Source organism: Zalophus californianus, chromosome 12, assembly GCF_009762305.2.
Source record: "Zalophus californianus isolate mZalCal1 chromosome 12, mZalCal1.pri.v2, whole genome shotgun sequence".
In the NCBI taxonomy this organism is placed as follows: domain Eukaryota; kingdom Metazoa; phylum Chordata; class Mammalia; order Carnivora; family Otariidae; genus Zalophus; species Zalophus californianus.
This window is the reverse complement of record NC_045606.1, coordinates 87,573,639-87,595,601: the sequence shown is the minus strand read 5'-3', so window position 1 is coordinate 87,595,601 and position 21,963 is coordinate 87,573,639. Positions and strand designations below refer to the sequence as shown.

At 39.3% G+C, this 21,963-nt stretch overlaps 1 protein-coding gene across 2 annotated transcripts in view; it reads right to left on the bottom strand.

Annotated features, from left to right (window-relative positions):
* The window catches only part of LRGUK (leucine rich repeats and guanylate kinase domain containing), a 114,936-nt gene that overhangs the window by 75,847 nt on the left and 17,126 nt on the right, over window positions 1–21,963 (bottom strand). For both annotated transcript variants that reach the window (XM_027574795.2, XM_027574791.1), the window contains exons 5-7: window positions 21,774–21,855; window positions 4,416–4,540; window positions 118–261 (exon numbers count right to left, since the gene is read on the bottom strand). In XM_027574795.2, the coding sequence (XP_027430596.1) occupies window positions 118–261; window positions 4,416–4,540; window positions 21,774–21,855 (351 nt within the window). The remainder of the gene's footprint in view (window positions 1–117; window positions 262–4,415; window positions 4,541–21,773; window positions 21,856–21,963) is intronic.

Sequence of the window (21,963 nt, the reverse complement as noted above, 5' to 3'; positions counted from 1 at the left end):
TAGAATAATGTTTCTAAGCTGGCATTTCAAGTGACAGCCCTTGAGAAACCAGTAATGGGACTTGGTATGTCCTCTTACACAGACACTGAAACCAGGACAGGTGACGTGTGACGTTACCTTATTATCCTCCAGGTTGATGACTTCCAAGAGGTCATGGTTCTCTAAGCCCTGGAGGCTGCTGATCTGATTATGGGACAGATCCACAATCTGCAAGGCTTTTAGGTCCTCCAAACCCGTGATCTTCTCAATCTGGTTATTGCTCTACAATTGGTAAAATACAACCAATGTCTTAAAAGCTTCTAGTAGGAAAAAGTGTAAGGCCAAGTTTTCATTCTGGATTCTGCCCCAATCTCCTAAAATCAGCAAGCCATTCTTGTTGCCCCGCACCCTCCCATTTCCACTGATCACCTTGATAAACACATATACATATGCCCCAGAAAGAACTCCCAGTTTTTCAGCTGGAAGATTCAGAATGTCATATGTTCACTAAAGTTCTTGCGAGATGAATGTTCGAATCAGTAGGACAGACAGAAGCTAGGTAGTGTAAGCTTTTAACATTATTTACCTAAATCCTAATAATAGCATACCTGTGTTCATCTTCAGAAAAAATATTTAAAATTGCAATTCTTTCAGCGCCATCATGTTACACCACGTGTGATTATTACAAGTATAGTGTGATTCCCACATATACTTGGTTTTCAGGAATATTCTAAATATAATCACTTCATATCACAAGGGCTGTGGTAGTCTGATCCATGGCTTGAGTTATTTATGCTCTCGAGCAGGTCCCTCCTCTTGAATCTAGGCTGGACCTACGACTTGCCTTAAGAAAAGAATATGGCAGAAGTGTGCCAGTTCCAAGTCTAAGAATTGAGAAGGCCTGGCAGCTTCCCTTCTTGTATCCTGGAGCCCTGAGCTGCCATGTAAGGACTCTAGCTACTCTGTTGGGAGAGGATTTGTGGAGAGGTCACATGGAGAAGAAGAGGTCACACGGAGAGGGGCCCTGACACTAAAGAGAGAGAGGAAAAATCCAGCCATTTCAGCATCCCCGCTGAGCGCAGCCCCCAGCCAATCTGCCAGCTGAATGAGGCAAGAGTAGCAGAAGAACCACCCTGCTGAACCCAGCTCAGATTACAGAACGGCTAGCCAAAAAAATGGTTAGTGAATAATACTTCTCTGTGCACCACACTTGGGGTGGCTTGTTATTCAACAATAGATAACTGAGTTCTTCAATAATTCACACATAAGCATCTTCTCAGACAATAAGCATAAAACAAAGATTCAGAGATCCTCTTTCCCAACCCCCATGGACGCATAATAACAAATTATAGTGGCAACAATAATCTGCATTTTCTTGTGCATTTTCCAACATATAATTCCTTGGGTTTCTTAGCCTTGAAGTGTAAGAACATGCCACAGTAAAATTACACTTTTAGTTTAAGTTGGGAGTCATAAAGACAATTTTGAGGTTTCAATTAATGACATAAAATGCCCATCTTTAAACTTTTACTACTTTTAATAAGCACTTAACTGAAAAATTAAATTATAGCATGCTCTCCATCTACAATATTTTTCCTGATATATGTTTCCTGGTACATTTTAATAGCAAGAGCTCATTTTCATCCTATCTTTCATAGGATTTCACTTCAATAATGAGCAAGATTTGCAGTCATTAGTTTAATTCTGTGGCCTTTAAAAATACATTAATAGAATGTTGATAATCTGCAAAGCTGGGTGATAATACATGGGGGCTCATTAAACTATTCCCTTTTTAAAAATATATGTTTGAACAATTCCATAATCAGAAGGGAAAAATACTCATAACCCCCATTTGCCGAAGTCAAATTTCCTACTATTCAGAGTTCAAAAATGTTCTAAAAAGTGTAATAGAAAAGTAAAAGAAAAAACTGCACTAAAGTTAACATAATAGCCCTACTAATTTAACTTATTGAAATAAGACCTCAATATCCTATTTAAAATATGCCCACATATAAAATTTATATACAATACATTTCTTCCCAAAGGACTCTGAAGTGCTAGAACTATGGAAGATAGACTGTAATAAATCTTTACAGCATCTCTGATGGCTTTCAAAGTGGTAGATGCCTAAGAGTAGAGTGAGGCATAGAAACGTTTAATTAGCTAGCCTATGGTCATAAAGGAAAGCAGAGCAGTGAAATATTCAGAATCACATAATTTCTGAGTTGAAAGTCATCTAGTCAAACCCTTTATCCAATGCTGAAACACGGATACATTGCCCCTCAAAGTGGACATCCAGTTTCAGCAAGAACGGTTCTGCTTTCCTTTTTGTAAAATTGTGATCAACAGGGAAAAGGGGGCCTTTAGAGAGAAGCTATTTTCTTAAAGAGATGAAATGAGAAATATTCTTCATCTCCCCAATTTGGAAAGGAAGAAATAAATGGCTCTTACTAAGACAAAATGAATTTTACAGTGTGGAATGCATTGTCCTTACTTGTTCAAAGAAGTGGTTGACAGAATAGCCCATGAGTAAACCACATTACCTCCTTACATTTATTGTAAAAGCTGATGGTAGAGAATTAACTGGTTTGTATAGCGAATTATTCTCTTTTCTCTAAAAAAATGTAAAATGAATTATTTCAGTAGTAAAGCAGGTGGTTTTCTAATTCCACAAACTAAAACATAAAAGCATTAACTATTGAAGCAAATGTGTATCATTTTATCTTCTATATTTCATTAACATTTGTGAAAGAAACCGTTACTATTCTCAAAAACTTTAAGGGGAAATGAATGATGGCATGGTCCGTATTTTTTGATTCATCTTGGGTGATGGGGGCAGGGACTGGGAATAATCTCCCTAATTTATTTGTAGAAAAAATAAGACCTTTATGCTTTTTCTAAAAGCTGCTTGAGGTGGAACTGTCAACATGGATTGTTTAGTTATCGAAACAAACTCTTGTTTAAAGTGCTATGTGTTAATCTTCTTAATCATGAATTCAGTTCTCCTCCCTCTAAGCACACCCCCCATCTCTTTCCACATACCATGCTCCACTTAAAGTTAAAGAGAGCACCAATACAAAGAGATGTAAAGAAAAGGATAAGGTTCTAACAAGGTACCAACTGAGTAGTAGATATTGCCAGCACTCCTTTAAATTATCATAATTTTTTGAATGTGACTTTCTTTGATAATTTTTAAATTTGTCCACCAACTTTACAAATTCATTTTCTTTTACGCTTTGCTAACATGCCCCGGTGCGCAGAAAACATGAAATCTTAAGGACATTATTAGACCTCTCCACGCCCACGGTCTGTCCTTGGTACTGGAACCAGTACTTTGCCCTCACCTAACTTGCTGTAAGGAGGGGAGTCTCTTGAAAAACCACTTCAAGCTCTAAGCTCAGGGAAAGAAAAATTAACACTAGCCAACCTTCCACTATCTGTAGTTAAATAAGGCAGGAATAGTATATTATGTCAAAAATCTGCAGATAACCCCAAGATGTCATTTCAAAAAGCAGTTCAACACTCTCCTATTGGATGGTTCACATAAGAAATTAATAAGCTACCAGCCTCATGGCTTAAAATCCTCCCTGCCCACCTTGTGACAGATATAATAAAAAATAGCAAAGCCATCCAAGGGTAAGACATAGGAGAGAGGAGGAATGGAAGAAGAATCCTGAATAATCTACAAACTGTATTATCAACTTTTAAATTAGTGAGCTATACTGTTATTTCAAAAACACTGTATATATCTTTGGAACTATTATAATTCTGCTGACTTTTTAATAAATTATCTGCATGTTTATTCATAGTCACAGCACACATCATAGAGCTTAAGAAAAGTTCTCTCTATGGGAAAAAAATTTAAAAACTTCAAGTTTCTGATTGGAATTGTTCCTTTATTCTCAGCATCAATTCTGGTTTTCTAGAATGGGAAACTAGCATATATTAATATAAAAGGGCTGCCAAAGTTCAGGCCCAGAGAACATCTTATGGTTCACTTGAGAACAATAAAGGGTAAACAGCAGTAAATATTATGCTTAAATGTTATTTCATCAGTGAGACATTATGAAATGTATTTTTCATAGTTGTTAAAAGTATTCCTTTCTTTCTCAGGGTTGCCTTCCTCTGCCCCTTTACAGCAGAGGCACACTTTGGGGCAGCAGGATAAATTAGACAAAGACTCTGGAAGAATCGTAGGAAGAGGGGCATTTGGGTGGCTCAGTAATTAAGCATCTGCCTTTGGCTCAGGTCATGATCCCAGGGTCCAGGGATCGAGCCCCACATCAGGCTCCCTGCTCAGTGGGGAGTCTGCTTCTCCCTCTCCCACTGCCTGCTGCTCCCCCTGCTTATGCTTTTGCTCTCTCTCTTTCTGTCAAATAATCAAATCTTAAAAAATGAAAAAAAAAAAAAAAAGAGTAACTTTTGGTTAGACTCACCAGACAAAGGATTTTGATTGGCAGCATGCCTAAGCCGTTAATTGACGTGATCTTGTTCTTGGCCAGACTCAGGTATGTTAGGCCACTACACAGCTCTAGCCCACGGATCTCCTCTATCTTGTTGCCTATGCACCATGACTATGTTTAAGGAAAATGATATGAGAAACATTTTGAAGAGGGGCGCCCAGGTGGCTCAGTCGGTTAAGCATCCGGCTCTTGATTTCCGCTCAGATCATGATCTCAGAATTACGATACTGAGCCCCACTTCAGGCTCCACACTCAGCACCGAGTCTGCTTATCCCTCTCCCTCCACCCCCTGCTTATGCACACACACTCTCTCTCTCTCTAATAAATAAAATCTTTAACAAAAAAAATTTTTTTGAAGAAAAAAATAGTGTCAGATCACTAGAAAAATCAGACAACGGCATTAATAAAGCACTAATACATGCCCGATACAGGATGGACACTAAATCTTGAAATATATTTTTTTCATTATAGAAGTTAATACTGGCACTGCTTAAATTTTTTTAAAGACATAGCTTTTGAGTATGCTCAGTTCACTTTGCATTCATATGTGACTCATTTAATCAGTGAGGAAAAACATTTCAGGGTGCTTTGGAAGCTGCCTCCTTGGCAGTGTTTTTCCTTGGTTCCTTAAGGGTCTTCACAAGAAACTCACAAACTTTCCCACAGGTGAGACCTCCCAATACAGGGTCACCTGTGCAAGCAACATGCACCAAGCTTTATTACCCTCAGAACCAGGGGAACAGCCAGGGAGATGTCACCTGTGGCAGATAGGTGGTAAAGAACCAATACCCTGATATAGAGAGGAACAGCCTTTTTTGTCTATATTGGTTTCTCTTCTCCCTTTAAAATAAATGAGGCCTAAACTCCATCTTCATTTCCTCATGTTGAGTTTCTAGTCATTTTAAAATTTAAATTTCTTCTGTGTTCCATCCTTACAGTCACCTAAAACTGCAATCCCAACATCACCAATTCTATTCTCCTCTCTCTGGTCTCAATTTCTTTGGCAAATTTTTGGGATTTAATATCATTTGCCCACCACAGTTCAGTTTTCCCTCCCAAGTATTGCTTGAAGACATCATGGTTCTCTCAGCCACTTGTAATCTTCAGGGCATCCAATCAATCAGCAAGAGTTGGCATTTTTTGCTTTAAACATCTCTTTAATTATTCCCTTCCTTTCCGTTCACTCCACTGCCAACTTAATTCAGCTTTAGCACTGATGGGTACCTCTAACAACCATTTCTTCCTGCCTAAATCACCTGACACACTGTAGTCAGGTTAATTTTTTTCAAAATATTGATTGAATATCATGTTTCAATCAAAAAATTCTCACAGGACAAATTCCAAATTTCTCACTCTGGCATCTGAAGCCCCTGACTTTAAGCAAAGCCTATCTCTCCTGTTTCATCTCCATTATAACCCAGTGAGAATTCCCTAATTCTACCAGGTCAGTCTTCTCGCCAGTTCTGGAACATACCAAGAACTTTCTTACTTAGCAGTGTGTCTTGTTTTCATGTTGCTTTCCTACCCTTCCTAAACCCTGCCTATTCCTCAGGACTCAATTTCAAATTCCACTTCTTTTCTTTCTTTAACATTTACATTAAATCAACTTAATTATTTCTTTTTTGAAAAATAGCCTCATATTCTTATTTCTGTCGCTCTTAATTACTTAAGTACGTACAAATGATAGGCTGGGAGAACGTATTTGCAACAAATAGTAGATGAAGGATTACTATCTAGAATACATAAAGAATGACAATAACTTAATAGAAAGAAAGAATAAAGACCAAACCACCCAATAGAAAACGAGAAAGAACATAGGGAGAAAATTCCCAAAAGAGCAAATCCAAGTAGCTAATAAACATATTTAAAGACTCTGCTTCACCCTTAATCAGGAGAATGCAAATCAAGATGCCATTCTTCACCTATCAGTTTAGCAAGCATTTTAAAGGTTCTGCAGAACACTTTGTTTCCTATGACTAGGGCTTCATTATGCTGGAGCCAATTTGGAAGCAACTTGCCATGCTGTAATTGTAAATTTGTCACAGCAACTTCAATTCTTGATACTTACTCTGGACAGACCATTTCTTCCCCGGAGCCTTTTCTGGTCAACTTCCAACCCCCCGCCTATCTCCTTCCATTAATCATAGAATCAAAGAATTTTTAAAAGGGGATGGAAGGGATCATTAAGGATCACAAAAAATAGGTATTTTGCCTCATAATTCTTTGTAGTTCTCCTAACTCCACGAGTTACTCATTATGTGACTTAACTTCTCTCTGTTCAGATTTTTCACTGGTAAAGTGGGAATAACAAACAACAGGTTGTCATGAAAACTGAAAGTCTGATCATGGAAAAAATCTTCGGAATGAGGTTCACAAGCCATAAAGTTCCTCGCAATTATAAGGCAGTTATCATTAACACATTACAAGCACGTGAGGTCAAGGAATCACAACCTCTACCTGTCGGCCAACAGCACAAAATGGAAGATTGAAGGCCAGCATCCATTCCGAAAAGACGTAGGCCAGAGAAAGAGGTAAATTAGGAAACTAGAAGCAATGAGGAGAAAATGTTGCCAAATGAACCAGACATTCCTAATTTTTCTTCATTGGTTCCAGATGTGACCCTTGGGCTGAAGCATAGTTTCACTGGTCATCAAATATGCATTTTCGAATGTACTTTCATAAAGCTTCCTGCCAGAAGAGCTTTACAAAGAAACATTTAGGTTCACAAACGCCACACTCTTTCTGCTTCTGTTTCCCCTGGGCTGTTTAAATAATCATTCTCGAACGAGAATGAAGACAAGATCTTTGCAGATACGGATTGTAACAAGGGATGTGAAATGTGGGAAACGGAGATTAAATTTTCACAGAGCTATAGATGAAATGAAATGTCCTTGGAGTGGCAATCTTTGGCAAGAAAAATTAGGCAAGGAAAACTTCAAATGGCCGTCTGTCTCAAGTTAGCAGAGGATGCAATAATCTTTAAGTCCTATGTTGGGGCATTAGTGTCCTGATAGGTCTGCTCCAACCGAAATGAAGATACTCTACAGGGAAGAGTAAAACAAATGCTTGTGGGCCCTGAGTCAGGAAGCCCTTGCATGGGAAGGGAGCAAGGATCAGAAAACGAGGAAATAGGAATCCTGAAACTATCAAGAGCTAGTGGGAAGTGAAAAGGCAAGCTTGTTTATTGTGTATGCAGTAATTTTCCAAGACATCCAAGGCTAACCCCAGTTCTCTCGGTACATCTGGCTCACTCTCCTGCTTTGACTAATACGGCAAGTCAGGTTTCATGAAATCAGCCTCGCAAGAGCCCAAAGGAAGAGGAAATACAGAGGGCTCACTGCAATGGTAGTCCTGGCTTCTGCAGCTACCTCTGCAGTCTCTCACAGCACTGGGGGCAAAGGCTTGAGGAACGGACTGCACATCTCGGCTGAGATATAAGTTCATTTCAGAAAAACTGTTTATTTCCCAACTCTTCACTCCTCCTTAAATTTTGAGGGATTTCAATGATTATAAATTAATCGGGTTCTTGAGTGAAGAGTACTTTTTACAGTGGCCCAACACCTCCCTCCCACCCCCCCACCCCCCAGCCACAGCCTGCCTCCATACTCCCAAGGTCACATCATCTGTGACCATGAGTAGTGATAATGGTCAATATGCAGGACTGGGCCATACAGAGCCCTGAGTTTGCAGCTCGCTTTTGGGAATACCTTTATCTCCCTCATCTCGCATTTTCTTATTTTAAGAACCTGCATGAAATGTTACTTGTCCTTCCTCTGAACGTTATTCTTTTGCATTCTTTCATATAGGTCGTGGGACTTTCCAATAGAAGAAATAGAATCTGATAAGTCACTAAGCTATTACAATGAATTAGCTTACTGGGTTAACCCTCTTAGGTACGTTTTAATTTTCAAAATGCGGCTATCAGAAGAAGGAGACAAAGAACTCAAAATCATCATACTGCATTCCAGCTCTAAAGTTTTACATTTCTGTGAATAAATCTTTTATGGTGGAATTTTAGATCCTCAGAAACTGAGTGAAGGAACCCAAAGGCACATAAGCATAACTTTACAGTGAGGGAAAAGCCCCACAACATATTTTTACATTTTGGTGATGCTGTCAGCAGTTTGCAGACCTTGACATGAATTATTCACTAGTTCGGTTTTCGCTCTTATTCATTTGTCTACAATCATAAAATATGGTTCGGGTGTTATAGAAAACAGTTACTGAGAAATAAGCAGGAAATCCATCACAATTCTCTTAGTAGAGAGAACCGCAATGATAGCTTTAATCAAAACCAATCCTGAAAGATCTATATCACCTTACCAGTGAAAAATGTTCTTCACTATGGGAGTGAATCTCTAAGAAATGAAACACACATACACTTTAACTGGCTAGGTGATAAAAGTAGTAATTACTCAATGAATTGCAGCATGGGGAAAACAATGGAATTTAGAGGACTAATCTCAGTTCAACCAATGACCAAATGATCTTGGACAAGTTACGGAGCCTCCCTGGGTCCTAAGCTCCTCTTCCATAAAAGAACAGTTAGTAGATAATCTCTAAAGTCCAGTCTGGATATTAAAATTCTGTGAATCACTTTTTAAAAACTCCATGATTCTATAATCATAAAACAAATTCCAATGAACAATCAATCTGTCAATATTTACAGGTAAAGAATACACAGAATTCCTTCTTAAGAAATACACTGACTTATCCTTGACAAAGTTTATCAGCTTGTGATTTAGGATGATTATCAATTAATCAGTTATCCACATATGGAACGACAAAATAGCATAAGATAAACCAAAAACTTGATTTCTTATAGTCAGCCAGTCCATTTTGAGGCACTAAACTACAATCACAATGTCAGCATCACCAGGTTGATTAACTGATTTGTGTTTATTTTAAAGGAGTGCTTTTTAGTGTTGATAATTACAATTTTATTTAATTATATTTTAAACAAAAGTGCACTTGTTTCCCTCAAATAGAAAAGACATACGCCCACTAAGGAAAACTTGAACAAATATAAAAAGCACAAAAAAGATAACCACCAAACCCCTAAAAAGGACACATGGAATGGCATCAGATTAGGAAAGGATCCCCAGCAAGGTACAACAGAGAAGACCGGCTAGCTTAAAGCTGGGGATCTTCAAGTGCACTTCTCAGACCAGCAATATCGGCATCACACGGGAGCTTGTTTAAAATGCAAATTCTCAGGTCCCACCCCAGACCTACTCCACCAGAAGTTCTGAGGGTGGAGGCCAGTAAGAGGTGTTTTAACAAACCCTCCAGGGGATTCTGATACAAGCTCATTTGAAGCTTGGTAAATAACTATTTTCAAAGAAATCAGTAATTTTCAGATTTAAAACATTTTTAATGGACACAGATACACCATTTGCCCATACACGGCCTACGTATGCTTATTTTTAAAAATCTAATGAACACTCTTGAAATGGCCCCTGCCTCCAGCCCAAGAAGAATGTGAGCAGTAACTAACGTCTACCTCTGCATGCCCCTCCAGGTGCATCCAATGTGCCCCTCTCGGAGATGACCACTATGCTGAATTGTCCACTTCCTCTTCCTTTTCCCCTTTGGTTTGATACTAAAATTATATTTAGTTTTATTAAGATGCATCCCTACTGCTGCATGGAGATATATTTCACTCATTTTCACTACTGTATGATACGCTATTATAACGTAGTTTGTACTTTCTCTTATCAATGAGCATATGGGCTATTTCAATTTTTGCTATGACAAGCAGTGTTGCTATGAGCATTCTTATACAAGCCTCCAGATACACGTATGCTAAACTTCCCATACGTGGGAATGAAGTGCTAGGCCACAGGAATTTGGATGTTCAACTTTATAAAAGAACATAAAATTGCTCTCCAAAGTGGTTGAACTAATTTCACACCCAAAGGAAGAAAAAAAGACATTCTCTTGACCTACATGTTCTCCAACACTTGGTATTTTTGGATTTCTTAAATTTTGTCAATTGAATGGATGTAATACAGATCTCATGTGGTCTAGGGTTGCATTTCTCCGAATACAAATGAGGCTGACATCTAGTCATATGTTCATTAGCCTTATCTGACTAATTTTCTGTAAAACCTTTTTTTTTCAATGTACCTAAGGTTTTTATTTTTTTCTTTAAATTTTTTATTGTTATGTTAATCACCATACATTACATCATCAGTTTTTGATTGTAAAACTCTTTTTATACATCTCCCATTTTCCTGTCTGGGAACATGGAATATATTTCTCTTTAGTTAGGTCTTTAACGCTCTTCGATAAAGTTTCATTATATTCCTCCCACAGGCCTTATTCATTGTTAATAAGATTCATTTTTATTGCTCTTGTAAATGGGGTCTCTGTTTTAAGTTGTGTTTTCTAATTGCTTGTTCATGATGTAGAAAAATGCAATGGATTTCTGTTTATTGAAGTCATATCCAACTACTTTGTTGAACTCTCAAAACTATCATTTCTAGTAGTTTATTGCAAGTTATTTTTGATATTCTCTATGGACAATGATATCATTTGCAAAAAAAATGACATTTATCTTTTCCCTTCAATCTTTACAGTTTCAATTTTTTTTTCTCATTTTATAGTGCTGGCTAAAACCTCCAAAACAATGATGAATACAAGGGGCAACGGTAGAGATCTTTGTCTTGTTCCCAATTTTAAAGAATGCTTAGAACATGTCCTCAATTAGGATAAAGGCTGCTTCAAATATTTTTATAGATCTTATCAAGTTGAGAAAATTCCTTATTACTAGCTTACTAATAGTTTTTATTGTAAATTAGATTTTATTAAATTCTATCTATTGCATTTCTAAACCTACTGATTATATGGTTTATTCCTCTTAATCTGTTAACATAATGACATGTATTGACTTTCTAATATTAAACTATCCTTACATTCATGAGATAAACCAAACTTGGGTCATGGTATATTATCTTTTTTCAAACACTATTAGATTCAGTTTGCCAATACTGGTTTAGGATTTTTACATCTAGATCAAGAGTGAAATGAGTCTGTCATTTTCCTTTCTCTTATTGTTCCTTATATGCTTTTGGATAGCAAAGTAATCTCATTAGAATGGATTGTGAATATGCCTTCTATTCTTAATCTTTGAAAGAATTTGTTCATTATTGGAAGATCTGTTCTTAAAAGTTTGGATCTGGTGGGGTTTTTTTTTTATACGAGTATGTTAATTTAATTAACTTTATAAGAACTGCATTTATAATTACAGGACTACTCAGGGTTTCTATTTCCAAAGCAGCATTTTGGTGCATTTTTTTTTCTGTTTTTTTTTTTTTTTAAGATTTTATTTATTTGAGAGAGAGAATGAGATAGAGAGAGAGAGAGAGAGAGAGAGAGAGAGCATGAGAGGGGGGAGAGTCCGAGGGAGAAGCAGACTCACTGCTGAGCAGGGAGCCCAATGCAGGACTCGATCCCTGGACTCCAGGATCATGACCTAAGCTGAAGGCAGTCGCTTAACCAACTGAGCCACCCAGGCGCCCTTGGTGCATATTTTTCTAGGAATTTATTCATTTCATCTAAGTTTTCAAATGTACTGGCATAAAAATTTTGTTTAAAAATTTTTTTTATTGCAAAGCTTTTAAGTCTTTTCAAAAATCTAATCTAATAACATAATTATACACAGTATGTGTGATACTCTTGAACAGAGCAAGTGGCATATTCAGTACTGTTTAAAAACCAGCCCACTATGTTTTCAAAATGGTAAGCTAAGAAGTTTACTTCATTAAGAGTTTATGAGGGGGCGCCTGGGTGGCTCAGATGGTTAAGCATCTGCCTTCAGCTCAGGTCATGATCCCGGGGTCCTGGGATCGAGTCCCGCGTCGGGCTCCCCGCTCGGCGGGGAGCCTGCTTCTCCCTCTGCTTCTCTCTCTCTCTCTCCGTCTCTCATGAATAAACAAATAAAATCTTTAAAAAAAAAAAAAAAGAGTTTATGAGGGGGAGGGGTGCCTGGGTGGCTCAGTCAGTTAAGCGTCTGCCTTTGGGACAGCACATGATCCCAGGGTCCTGGGATCGAGCCCCGCATTGGGCTCCCTGGCCGGTGGGGCATCTGCTTCTCCCTCTCCCTCTGCCCCTCCCCTGGCTTGTGCTGTCAAATAAGTAAATAAAATCTTTAAAAAAAAAGAGTTTATGAAGGGTAACTTGTTTTGGCTACTGTGTTTACATTTTAAAAAACACAGATGAGGAATGCTGCCATGTTACCTTTTAATTATGGGTCCATGTTCTGAATTTCAGTTGGTTCTGATGTAATGATGACAGCTTTTTATACTTTGGAGAGAAGATAGAATTGCTACCTCTAAAGTCAGGTTAAAAAAAAAAAGTAGGGGGGCAGAGCAAGATGGCAGAGGAGTAGGAGACCTAGATTTCGTCTGGTCGCAGGAATTCAGCTGAATAGGGATCAAACCATTCTGAACACTTACGAACTGAACAGGAGATCGAAGAGGAGAGTAGCAACAACTCTCTGAACAGAGAAGCGACCACTTACTGGAAGGTAGGATGTGCGGAGAAGTGAATCCGAGGTGATATTCGGGAGGATAGACGGCGGGGGAGGGGGCCTCCTTCCGTCGCTTCTGGCAAGTGATAGAGCCGCAGAGCACAAAATCGGAACTTTTAGAAGTTGGCTCTGCTGAGGGGCGTCGCTGCAGTGGCTAAGCGTGGGGTGGAATCCTCCCGGGACAGTGTGGTCTCAGGACCCTTGGGGTCACAGAAAGGCCGGGGGTGCCTGAATGTGGCAGAGCTCCCAAGTATCGGAGCGGGGAAGCCGGCTGCAGAGACAGAGCCGAGGTGCGGGCTCTCAGCTCGGGGTTGCCATAAACTGTGATCTGCGGCCCAGTCGGGCCACTGCTCCTCCAGCAGGGACCCAGCAAGCGGCAGAGCCGGGGAGACTCCCCTTTCTCCCCCGGGAGGAGCGGCACGGGAACACACCGCAGGGATCTGCTGGGTTTGGAGACTCCGCACGGGGTCGGGTTCCAGAGATACAAACGCTTGGTCACAGGCCCGGTGAGCACGGAGTGCGGCCGGAGACCAGGGAGACAGGAGTGACTACTTTTCTCTGGGGGCGCACTGAGGAGCGGGGCCCCGAGTTCTCAGCTCCTCCGGGTGGAGATTGGGAGGCCACCATTTTCACCCTGGTCCTCCAAAGCTGTACCGAGAGCTTGCAGGGAACAAAAGCTCCTGAGAGCAAACCCGAGCACCTTGCTTAGCCCGGACTGACAAGGGCAGGGCAATTCAGCCTCCGGCAAAGACATCTGGAAACCACGGCAACAGGCCCCTCCCCCAGAAGATCAGCAGGAACAGCCAGCAAGCCAAGACCAAGTTTACCGATCAAGGAGAACGGGAGAACTCCAGCGCTAGGGGAAATACTGCACATAGAATTCATGGCTTTTTTTTTTTACCATGATTCATTAGTTCATCAAAGTTAATTTTTTTTAGCTTTTTTTTAAATTTTTCTTTTTCCCTTTTTCAACCAACATCTTATCAATCCCTTTTTTAAAAAAAAAAAACATTTTTTATTTTTCATTTTTAGAGTCATATTTTATCCCTTCATAGTAGTTATCCTTATTTTTGGCATATATATATATATAAGTTGTTCTCTCTTTAAAATTTTGAGATACAGTTTCTTCTAACAGATCAAAATATACCCTAAATCACTAGTGTATGGCTTTGTTCTAGTCTCCTGCCTGATCACATTCTCTCCCTTTTTTCTTTTCTTTTTTTTTTAAATCTTCTTCTTTCTTTTTTCAAACAACTTATCAATTCCTTTTATAAAATCTTTTATAATTTTCATCTTTACAGTCATCTTCCATCCCTTCATTGTATCAACCCTCATTTTGTACATAAATATGTCTTTCTTCCTTTAAAATTTTAGGGGGCACTTTTTTCTAACAGACCAAAATATGCCCAAAATCTAGTGTGTGGCACTGATCTATGAACTAGCCTGATCATATTTGATCATATTCTGCTTTTTTTGTATTGTTCTGTTTTTGTTTTTATCTTTTTTTCTTTTTTTTTTCTCTTTCTTTTTTCTTTCTTTCCCTTTCTTTTCCCCTGGTTTCAGGTCTTTTCTGATTTGTTTAGAGTATATTTGCTGGGGACGTTGTTAACCTGTTAGCATTTTGTTCTCTCATTCATCTAGTCTCCTCTGGACAAAATGACAAGACGAAAAAAATCACCTCAGCAAAAAGAACAAGAGGTAGTACCGTCAGCCAGGGACCTACTCAATACGGACATTAGTACGATGTCAGACCTAGAGTTCAGAATCATGACTTTAAAGATACTAGCTGGGCTTGAAAAAAGCGTGGAAGTTATTAGAGAAACTCTTTCTGGAGAAATAAAAGAACTAAAATCTAACCAAGTCGAAATGAGAAAGGCTATTGATGAGGTGCAATCAAAAATGGGGGCACTAACTGCTGGGATAAATGAGGCAGAAAAGAGAATCAGTGATATAGAAGACCAAATGATGGAAAATAAAGAGGCTGAGAAAAAGAGAGAGAAACAACTACAGGATCACGAGGCCAGAATTCGAGAGATAAGTGATACAATAAGATGAAACAACATTAGAATAATTGGGATCCCAGAAGAAGAAGAAAGAGAGAGAGGGGCAGAAGGTATATTGGAGCAAATAATAGCAGAGCACTTCCCTAATGTGAGGAAGGAAGCAGGCATCAAAATCCAGGAGGCACAGAGAACCCCTCTCAAAATCAATAATAATAGGTCAACACCCCGACATCTAATAGTAAAACTTATGAGTCTCAGAGACAAAGAGAAAATCCTGAAAGCAGGTCGGGAGAAGAGATATGTAACCTACAATGGTAGAAATATTAGATTGGCGGGCGCCTGGGTGGCTCAGTTGGTTAAGTGACTGCCTTCGGCTCAGGTCATGATCCTGGGGTCCCGGGATCGAGTCCCGCATCGTGCTCCCTGCTCGGCGGGGAGTCTGCTTCTCCCTCTGACCCTCTACCCTCTCGTGCTCTCTCTCTCTCATTCTCTCTCTCTCTCTCTCAAATAAATAAATAAAATCTTAAAAAAAAAAAAAAGAAATATTAGATTGGCAACAGACCTATCCACAGAGACCTGGCAGGCCAGAAAGGACTGGCAAGATATCTTCAGAGCACTAAACGAGAAAAATATGCAGCCAAGAATACTATATCCAGCTTGGCTGTCATTGAAAATAGAAGGAGAGATAAAAAGCTTCCAGAACAAACAAAAACTAAAGGAATTTGCAAACACGAAACCAGCCCTCCAAGAAATATTGAAAGGGGTCCTCTAAGCAAAGAGAGAGCCTAAAAGCAGCATAGATCAGAAAGGAACACAGACAATATACAGTAACAGTCACCTTACAGGCAATACAATGGCACTAAATTCATACCTTTTAATAGTTACCCTGAATGTAAATGGGCTAAATGCCCCAATCAAAAGACACAGGCTATCAGATTGGATTAAAAAACAAGACCCATCGATATGCTGTCTGCAAGAGACTCATTTTAGACCCAAAGACACCCCCAGATTGAAAGTTGGGGTGGAAAACCATGTACCATGCTAATGGACACCAAAAGAAAGCTGGGGTGGCAATCCTTATAGCAGACAAATTAGATTTTAAATCAAAGACGGTAATAAGAGATGAGGAAGGACACTATATCCTACTTAAAGGGTCTATCCAACAAGAAGATCTAACAATTGTAAATATCTATGCCCCTAACATGGGAGCAGCCGATTATATAAGGCAATTAATAACAAAAGCGAAGAAACACATTGGCAACAATACAATAATAGTGGGGGACTTTATCACCCCCCTGACTGAAATGGACAGATCATCTAAGCAAAAGATCAACAAGGAAATAAAGACTTTAAATGACACACTGGACCAAATGGACTTCACAGACATATTCAGAACATTCCATCCCAAAGCAACGGAATACACATTCTTCTCTAGTGCTCATGGAACATTCTCCAGAATAGATCACATCCTAGGTCACAAATCAGGTCTCAACCGGTACCAAAAGATTGGGATTATTCCCTGCATATTTTCAGACCACAATGCTTTGAAACTAGAACACAATCACAAGAGGAAAGTCGGAAAGAACTCAAATACATGGAGGCTAAAGAGCATCCTACTAAAGAATGAAGGGGTCAACCAGGAAATTAAAGAAGAATTAAAAAAATTCACGGAAACCAATGAAAATGAAAACACAACTGTTCAAAATCTTTGGGATACAGCAAAGGCAGTCCTGAGAGGAAAGTATATAGCAATACAAGCCTTTCTCAAGAAACAAGAAAGGTCTCAAATACACAACCTAACCCTACACCTAAAGGAGCTGGAGAAAGAACAGCAAATAAAGCCTAAAGCCAGCAGGAGAAGAGAAATCATAAAGATCAGAGCAGAAATCAATGAACTAGAAACCAAAAGAACAGTAGAACAGATCAACGAAACTAGGAGCTGGTTCTTTGAAAGAATTAACGAGATTGATAAACCCCTGGCCAGACTTATCAAAAAGAAAAGAGAAATGACCCAAATCAACAAAATCATGAATGAAAGAGGAGAGATCACAACCAACACCAAAGAAATACAAACAATTATAAGAACATATTATGAGCAACTCTATGCCAGCAAATTAGATAACCTGGAAGAAATGGATGCATTCCTAGAGATGTATCAACTACCAAAATTGAACCAGGAAGAAATAGAAAACCTGAACAGACCTATAGCCACTAAGGAAATTGAAGGAGTCATCAAAAATCTCCCAACAAACAAAAGCCCAGGGCCAGATGACTTCCCAGGGGAATTCTATCAGACATTTAAAGAAGAATTAATACCTATTCTCCTGAAACTGTTCCAAAAAATAGAAATGGAAGGAAAACTTCCAAACTCATTTTATGAGGCCACCATTACCTTGACCCCAAATCCAGACAAAGACCCCATCAAAAAGGAGAATTACAGACCAATATCTTTGATGAACATGGATGCAAAAATTCTCACCAAAATACTAGCCAATAGGATCCAATAGTACATTAAAAGGATTATTCACCACGACCAAGTGGGATTTATCCCTGGGCTTCAAGGATGGTTCAACATCCACAAATCAATCAACGTGATACAATACAGTAACAAAAGAAAGAACGAGAATCATATGATCCTCTCCATAGATGCAGAAAACGCATTTGACAAAGTACAACATCCTTTCTTGATCAAAACTCTTCAGAGTATAGGGATAGTGCATACCTCAATATCATAAAAGCCATCTGTGAAAAACCTACAGCAAATATCATTCTCAATGGGGAAAAGCTGAGAGCTTTTCCCCTACGGTCAGGAACGCGGCAGGGATGTCCACTCTCACCAGTGCTATTCAACATAGTATTAGAAGTCCTAGCCACAGCAATCAGACAAGAAAAAGAAATCAAAGGCATCCAAATCGGCAAAGAGGAAGTCAAACTCTCACTCTTTGCAGATGATATGATACTGTATGTGGAAAACCCAAAAGACTCCACCTCAAAATGGCTAGAACCCATAAAGGAATTCAGTAAAGTAGCAGGATATAAAATCAATGCACAGAAATCAGTGGCATTCCTATGCACCAACAACAAGACAGAAGAGAGACAAATCAAGGAGTCGATCCCATTTACAATTGCACCCAAAACCATAAGATACCTAGGAATAAATTTAACCAAAGAGGCAAAGGATCTGTACTCAGAAAACTATAAAATACTCATGAAAGAAATTGAAGAAGACAAAAAGAAATGGAAAAACGTTCCATGCTCATGGATTGGGAGAACCAACATTGGGAAGATGTCAATGCTACCTAGAGCAATCTACACATTCAATGCAATCCCCATCAAAATACCATCCACTTTTTTCAAAGAAATGGAACAAAGAATCCTAAAATTTGTATGGAACCAGAAGAGACCCCGAATAGCCAGAGGAATCTTGAAAAAGAAAAGCAAAGCTGGCGGCATCACAATTCCGGACTTCCAGCTCTATTACAAAGCTGTCATCATCAAGACAGTATGGTACTGGCACAAAAACAGACACATCGATCAATAGAACAGAATCGAGAGCCCAGAAATGGACCCTCAACTCTATGGTCAACTTAATCTTTGACAAAGCAGGAAAGAATGTCCAATGGCAAAAAGACAGTCTCTTCAATAAATGGTGTTGGGAAAATTGGACAGCCACATGCAGAAGAATGAAACTGGACCATTTCCTTACACCACACACAAAAATAGACTCGAAATGATTGAAGGATCTAAACGTGAGACAGGAGTCCATCAAAATCCTAAAGGAGAACACAGGTAGCAACCTCTTCGACCTCAGCCGCAGCAACTTCTTCCTAGGAACATCGCCAAAGGCAAGGGAAGCAAGGGCAAAAATGAACTATTGGGATTTCATCACGATAAAAAGCTTTTGCACAGCAAAAGAAATGGTCCACAAAACCAAAAGACAACCGACAGAATGGGAGAAAATATTTGCAAATGACATATCAGATAAAGGGCTAGTATCCAAAATCTATAAAGAACTTATCAAACTCAACACCCAAAGAACAATCCAATCAAGAAATGGGCAGAAGACATGAACAGACATTTTTCCAAAGAAGACATTCAAATGGCCAACAGACACATGAAAAAGTGCTCAACATCACTCGGCATCAGGGAAATCCAAATCAAAACCTCAATGAGATACCACGTCACACCAGTCAGAATGGCTAAAATTAACAAGTCAGGAAACGACAGATGTTGGCGGGGATGTGCAGAAAGGGGAACCCTCCTACACTGTCGGTGGGAATGCAAGCGGGTGCAACCCTTCTGGAAAACAGTATGGAGGTTCCTCAAAGAGTTGAAAATAGAGCTACCATATGACCCAGCAATTGCACTACTGGGTATTTACCACAAAGATACAAAGGTAGGGATCCGAAGGGGTATGTGCACCCCAATGTTTATAGCAGCAATGTCCACAATAGCCAAACTGTGGAAAGAGCCAAGATGTCCATCGACAGATGAATGGATAAAGAAGATGTGGTATATATACACCATAGAATATTATGCAGCCATCAAAAGGAATGAGATCTTGCCATTTGCAACGACGTGGATGGAACTGGAGGGTGTTATGCTGAGTGAAAGTCAATCAGAGAAAGACATGTATCATATGATCTCACTGATATGAGGAATTCTTAATCTCAGGAAACAAAATGAGTGTTGCTGGAGTGGTGGGGGGTGGGAGGGATGGGGTGGCTGGGTAATAAACATTGGGGAGGGTATGTGCTATGGTGAGTGCTGTGAATTGTGCAAGACTGTTGAATCACAGATCTGTACTTCTGAAACAAATAATGCAACATATGTTAAGAAAAAAGAAAAAGAAGATGATAGCAGGAGGGGAAGAATGAAGGGGAGTTAAGTCAGAGGGGGAGACGAACCATGAGAGACGATGGACTCTGAAAAACAAACTGAGGGTTCTAGAGGGGAGGAGGGTAGGGGGATGGGTTAGCCTGGTGATGGGTATTCAAGAGGGCACATTCTGCATGGAGCACTGGGTGTTATGCACAAACAATGAATCATGGAACACTACATCAAAAACTAATGATGTAATATATGGTGATTAACATAACAAAAAAAATTAAAAAAAAAAGTAAAACCCTAATTCCTTTCCTCATGATATTTGACATTTACAGAGTCATAACAGTTTCTTACACGGAAAAAATAAATTTATATAGAACTTAAGTCTTCCACGACAGAAATGTTTTAAACTGCACCCTCTGTCCTGAGTCCAAAATCCTGTGGAGTTGTTTTCACTGGTGGTCCCATGCTACACACAGAAGAGTATTTTTCTGGGAGACAGAGCCCAGACTGCCACATGACCGCCCTCATTCAGGGTACCCTGAAGATTAGATGGCGCTCTGGATGCTCATTCCTCCCTTCTGGCTGGTAGGAGTCTTGGGCGCAGCTGACTTCTAGACCAGTGCTTCTTGAGCTTTACCGTGTACTCCCATCACCTGGGAGTCTTGTTAAAAATGCAGGTTCTCATTTCAGGGGTCTGGGGTAGAGTCCCAGAGCCTGCATTTCTAAGAAGTTCCAGGCAATGCTAATGCTGATGCCATTAATCTTCCCTGAGCAGTGTTCTTCTAGGTGGTCTGAGTGGATTTCTGAGTCAGGTGGCTTCTGGGCAGTCAGCCTCTACCTCCTTGCAAATTCAGTATGTATGACTATCAAGCATGAAGTGAAAAGTTCTATGGACAGGTGCTGGGCTAACGTGTACTACTTTAGTTTGCCATCAGAGCATTTAATTTTGATCATTTTCTCATTAGGATACATTTAGAACTTGCTCACTTCAAGAGCACCAGCTAAGTGTCCACTATTGGTACATTTTCACACACCGGTTCTAAAAAGCGTGGCGCTATGTTCTAAATTTCTCATCATATATGAAAAAGGTTTTTTCCCAACAAAATACATCTTCAAGACAATATACCTCCTGTTCTCCCCACATCTCAGTCTCATTACAAGTGTAGTGTTCTAACTGCTGCCCTGTCCCTGGAATGAGGCACCCAAGGGCAATCAATTCATTCCCCACTCTGCCTTGAAAAATCCTCAGGTGGGCAGAGAGATACTGAGAAAGAGAAGATGCTGCTCCCTTATCACCCAGCAAACATCAGTCTCTGGTGTAAAGAGACTCAAGCTCATTAAACTCACAGATCCCTAATTAACCCTTTAGGCTTTCGAAGTTGGAGTGTGTGTACTTCAAGGTAGATGCTCTGCATGGGAGCCTGACTCATGCAGTAGATATGTTCCTGAAGTTGGTTGCTCATCAAAAGGGGTTGGTTTTGCTTTTTTTAAAAAATGAAAGTACATTTTAAACATGCCAGAGAAGCCTGCTATTTAAAGGGAGATTACTATAAAATCTTTTGTAAAATAAAAAAAAAATCACTTATTTTCCTTTTGGTTATATCTGGATTTCCAGAGACTGACTTTATGTAAAATAGGGCACAAGTTTAAGTAAATTTGAAGAAGAGAGCCAATTAAAACAGAACTTATCTGGTTCCAGAATTAAAAATAAGCCTATGTTTATCAGAATGACTGTCTTATGTTGCTTTTTCAGGTGTAAGATGCTCTTGGCAAGCTCTGACTTACAATCTTACTCCTTGGTAAATAAAATATCTTTCTTCATTTTGTGAATATCAATTCTTAGTCATTCAAATGAGTCACACATCTTCAGTAAATTGCTGATCTGGTACCACTCCAAGTCATCCAAGTACACAGTTATTAACAGGCCTATTACCCAAATTTCCCCTTTATTCATTCAAAGGATACTGTCCAAAATTAGCTTAGTGAGAGCCTGGTATGCTGACAAATCACACATTTCAGAAATTTGATTGTAGGAAAAATCCACCTTCTGATGAGAAAAAGAGAACAATATGTCAAAGTTTATTTTTCATCTGCTTAACTACCATAATTCCTCACAGAAGAAGGTCTTTCTGGCTGTGGGGTTAGAAGTCATTAC